General features: G+C 49.8%; 1 protein-coding gene across 1 annotated transcript; it reads left to right on the top strand.

Moving 5' to 3' along the window:
• Positions 1-276: 276 nt before the first annotated feature.
• Positions 277-4,305, top strand: RASL11B (RAS like family 11 member B). Its single transcript, XM_075091483.1, has 4 exons — positions 277-473; positions 641-697; positions 1,770-1,846; positions 2,692-4,305. The coding sequence occupies exons 1-4, from the start codon at positions 338-340 to the stop codon at positions 3,157-3,159; spliced, it is 738 nt and encodes a 245-aa protein (XP_074947584.1). The 5' UTR covers positions 277-337; the 3' UTR covers positions 3,160-4,305.
• Positions 4,306-4,522: the final 217 nt, after the last annotated feature.

Below are 4,522 nucleotides of genomic sequence, written 5' to 3'. Positions count from 1 at the left end.
CAACCCCACGGGGCCGGTAACGCATCGCGCAGCCGCTCGGCCCTCCCCGGCGGGGGCGGGGCCTGGGGCGTGGGGCGTGGCGGCGGCCGGGCGCGCTGAGTGGCGGGCGGGGGCGTGGGGCGGGGATCGGGGCGCGGCGTAGCGGCGGCCGGGCGCGCTGAGTGGCGGGCGGGGGCGTGGGGCGGGGATCGGGGCGTGGCGCGGCGGCCGCCGGGCGCGCTGAGTGGCGGGCGGCGGTCGCGGGGCGGGGCTCGGGGCGGGGGCGGGGGCGAGAAAAGCGGCGGGGGAGCGGCGGCGGCGGCGGCGGTCGCGGGGCGGCGGCGGGGGAGCGGCGGCGATGCGCCTGACCCAGAGCATGTGCACCATCGCCGAGTGCGCCCCCGGCAGGGAGGGGTGCCCCGCCGCTGCCGCCGCCGCCCGGCCCCGCCTCGTCAAGATCGCCGTGGTGGGGGGCAGCGGCGTGGGCAAGACAGGTGAGGCGCGGCGGGGGGCGGTGGCGGCGGCGGCGGCGGCGGTGGTGGTGGTGCTGGTGGTGGTGCTGGTGGTGGTGCTGGTGGTGGTGGTGGTGGTGGTGGTGGTGGCGGCGGCGGCGGCGGCGGAGGAGCGCGGCTAACGGTTGCCTGTCTGTGCCTACCCGCAGCGCTGGTGGTGCGGTTCCTCACCCGGCGGTTCATCGGCGACTACGAGAGGAACGCAGGTAGGCGAGCGGCGGCGCGGCTCTGCTCCCGCCGGGCTCGGAGATGGGGCGGGCCGCGGGGCGGGGGGGCTCGGACCCGATCCCGACCCCGGCGGCGACCTTCTGCCCTGGAGCCGCCCGGGGAGGCCGGGCTGGAGGACGGGGGTGTGCCAGCCCTGGAAATAAGCCTGCAAAGCCTAGCACTGAGCCTGGTCGCAGGGGTAAAAGAGAGAACATAGAAGTGGGGCTGTAGGTGCGTCTAACGGGTATTTCTGCAAAGCGAAACCCACCGAGGTGCTCCAAGGCCGGCACTCGCTCAGAGCTTGCTCCCGGGCCGCCCCGGCAGCACCCGCTTGGACGGTGCGCACCAGTCGCAACAAATGCGGTTCATGATCGCAGCTTCGCCAGCGCCGGCTCACTGCTCTCCAACAGAACCTGCTTTATATGGTGAAAGTGTCCCCCTTTGAAGAAGTCTCTTAGCTAAAGCAAGATAGCATTCTGTAAGCCTAATGTTATTTTACCCTTTGCAAACTGAATACCAGCGGCTAAATGATCTAGACAGCGACAGCTTAGTGGGGAAAGCAGAGGGTGATGTTACATACTTGCTTGAGGGTAGTACAGTGGCAAGTCCAAAGTAAGGCGAATGTAAAACACTCGGCACTCTGAGGATATGACTTGAAAAAGCCAAACAAATGGGAAAAAAACCTCAACAAATAGGTTAGCTAGCAGAGAGCTTTTTAAAAAACTGGTTTGTTAAAGTGCAGAAATACCGAATGACAAGCAAACTGCCTTTCTGTGATAGCTGGTTATTTTGCACACTTATATTTATCATCTAAGTTAAGACAGTCTAAGAAGTGATTAAGTTCCAGGTTGTGCAATATTAATATCAAACTTCAAAACAAGTCAACGCAAGATTAAATCCCAGGCTTCTAGTAAACCCATAAATTTATGGGTTGTTGCACATGTAACACTGGTCCCTCACTTCATAAACAGCAATACAACTTTTCTTGTACAACTAACGGGCAGCAGAAGCAACATTTTTCTGTGTGTAGAGTGGTGGCTGTACTTCTGAACCTGTTGGTGTTCTTGTCAGGTAACCTCTACAGCAGGCACATCCAGATAGATGGAGAGATGTTGGCTATTCAGGTGCAAGATACTCCAGGAGTTCAGGTGAGCTAGATGCAGCCACGCAGTTCACCAAAACAGCTCTAAATTTGCGTGTGCATGTGTCTCTCGGTGTGCAGCGTCTTGTTATGGTCCATTTCAGAGTCTGGTGTTCTGCGTGGGAGGGGTGGTAACATCTGTTATAACCAGTAAAGCCAGATGTGTTGCGTGCCTGTAGTATGCTGGTAGTAAAAGACAACAAATCACTGTTTTGACGAATCATTGGTACAATGGAGGCTCATTACTTCTGAGTGGCTGAATTACTTAAGTGTCTTTTTCCTGTATACAGGAACATTAGACACAAAACCAGAAACAATTATGTCCAAATAAGGTACCTGTGGAAGAAAATGCCATGACCAGTGCCCAGCAAACTTCATAAATGTGTATGATGGAAAGCGAAGTCTGCTGCATTGTGGCTGTGCTCATTAGTGTGTCACAAGTTAAAGTTTTGAATGTATAGACCTGAGTAATGCTGGATTGTTGCCTTTTTGAACTGGGCAACACTCCAGGTCTAAATGCTTCCAGCTCATATCTTTGCTTCCCCAGACTTACTGTCTAGCCAGTTAATTTCCCATTCTGTGGAACTACAAAGTCTTTCTCTGCATGCAGAAATACTCAGGTCAATTTTCCATTTGAGTGTAGCAAACTCCAGTGTTAAATTCCAGCTTTTTGCAGCTGAATCAACATGCATTTATCCGTCATGCTCAGATTAAGTTTGTACTTACAATGTGAAATGCAAATACATAAGTCTGAAGCTGTAAAATGCTATTTGGCTTTACAGACTCTTAAAGACAGGTTCCTTTAATCTTTCATGACTTCAGCTTTCTAATTTGAGATCATTCACTTTTCAGATCCATGAACATAATCTGGATTGTAATGAGCAGCTGAACAGATGCATTCGCTGGGCAGATGCCCTGGTGATTGTCTTCTCCATCACAGACTATAAGAGCTATGAACTACTCAGTCACCTTTACCATCACGTTCGACAGCTGCACCCAGGAAATGCAGTCCCTGTTGTCATCGTAGCAAACAAAGCTGATCTCTTGCATGTCAAAGAGGTGGAGCCTCAGCATGGACTTCAGCTGGCCAACATGCTGGGCTGTACTTTCTACGAAGTATCTGTCAGTGAAAACTATAATGATGTCTTCAATGCCTTCCACCTCCTCTGTAAAGAAGTCAATAAACAGCAAACAACCAGCACCCCCGAGAGAAGGAGAACCTCTCTTATTCCACGGCCAAAATCGCCCAACATGCAGGATCTGAAGAGAAGGTTTAAGCAAGCTTTGTCTGCCAAAGTGAGGACTGTCACTTCTGTTTGACAGCAGAGCCATTTGTCTTCCCAACATTTAGCCTGAGATTGTAACCTGGGGTGTTTAACACTGGCATATCTAGAGTCCAAGGCATTGTGAAAGAAGGATGGTTCAGGTAGCCTTTTCCATGGCTGTAGAAACAAGCAGTTACTTTAAAAAAAGGACCAATGGCAGGTTGGAAAAGGGGAAAAAAAAAACCCAAAACTCTTGAAATGGTTCTAGGATGTGACTTGTAGAACAAGTATTTTCATTTGGAAAAGGAACTTTCCGGTAAATGAAATCTTTGGTTTGCCTTTTCTCCAATGGGACAGATTTGACTTAAAGCTTGTGCAGAAGCATCGTTTTAGCTGTAACCCTCAACCTGTACTTGAGCAGGGAAACACCCTGAACTGCAGTCCACTGTTCAGAAGTAACCACTCGAGTCCTGTTTTCACTTGGATGAAGGACAACATGATGTATCTGTCTGATTTTATTGCACAGTAGAACTGTGTTTTTCCCATGTAGGTTTCAAAACAAATAAGCAAACCTGAAATTGTTCTGTAAAAGTAAGTGTAAAATAAGTGGACGTGACTGGGTATCAAGACTGTAAACAATGGTCCTTTATTTTTTTACTAGCTATGTTATTGCTGACAACTTGACCAGACTCTTTGTATGCAAAACTATTGTCCACAGGGTGTAAACATATCTCATTACAAATAACTTGTGGGTTTTTCACTGTCTGAAAAGAATACTGTCCAGACTAAATGATCCAACATGGAGCTCTTGAGGAATCAGTGTTGAGTTGGAGTGATAGTCCATTGCAGCTGCCAGTGTAAGACACTTCTCTCTGCGTGCAACAGGCACAGAAGGAATGTGGCTGTAATTCGGCTCGGTGTGAAGCATGGCTGGCTCCAGGCAATGAAGCTGGTGGTTTGTTCTGAGCTGAGCCAGGCCCTGTTCATCCTTAAACACATGTGGCAGACTTAGATATATAATTTTTTTATACATTGAGCCAATGGAGTTCACAGGCTATAGGCCTTATACACATGCACTTTAAAAAGCCAGTTGTGCTTTTGTTTAAACTGTAACTTATTTATTTTGTGTACAGTTACTCCATATAGGGAGTGGACTCTTCATTCTTACTGCCTGGTTCAACATTAAATTTTTGAATTTGTCTCTTCTTGTGTGTTCCTCGTGGGTGAAAACAATGGGCAATAACCAGTGAAATGTTGAGACAAAGTAATGGTTTTCTCAAGGTAGTTAACATGCATTGCAGAAACAGTCTGAAGGTCTTTCCTGCCCATACTGTTGCTTTATTAGCATAAACCACAGGAGGGGGAGCTCTCACAACTGCTTTACAACTTCCTTTTAAGAAATTCCTTGAGGAGAAGAA

This window comes from Phalacrocorax aristotelis, chromosome 4, assembly GCF_949628215.1.
Source record: "Phalacrocorax aristotelis chromosome 4, bGulAri2.1, whole genome shotgun sequence".
NCBI lineage: Eukaryota > Metazoa > Chordata > Aves > Suliformes > Phalacrocoracidae > Phalacrocorax > Phalacrocorax aristotelis.
The sequence above is the reverse complement of the archived record's forward strand: the minus strand, read 5'-3'. Positions and strand labels throughout refer to the sequence as shown.

Coding starts and splice junctions, on each gene's coding strand:
- RASL11B (XM_075091483.1), top strand. CDS start 338: ATGCGCCTGACCCAGAGCATGTGCACCATCGCCGAGTGCGCCCCCGGC. Junction 698..1,769: donor CGACTACGAGAGGAACGCAG/GTAGGCGAGCGG, acceptor TGTTCTTGTCAG/GTAACCTCTACAGCAGGCAC. Junction 1,847..2,691: donor AAGATACTCCAGGAGTTCAG/GTGAGCTAGATG, acceptor TTCACTTTTCAG/ATCCATGAACATAATCTGGA.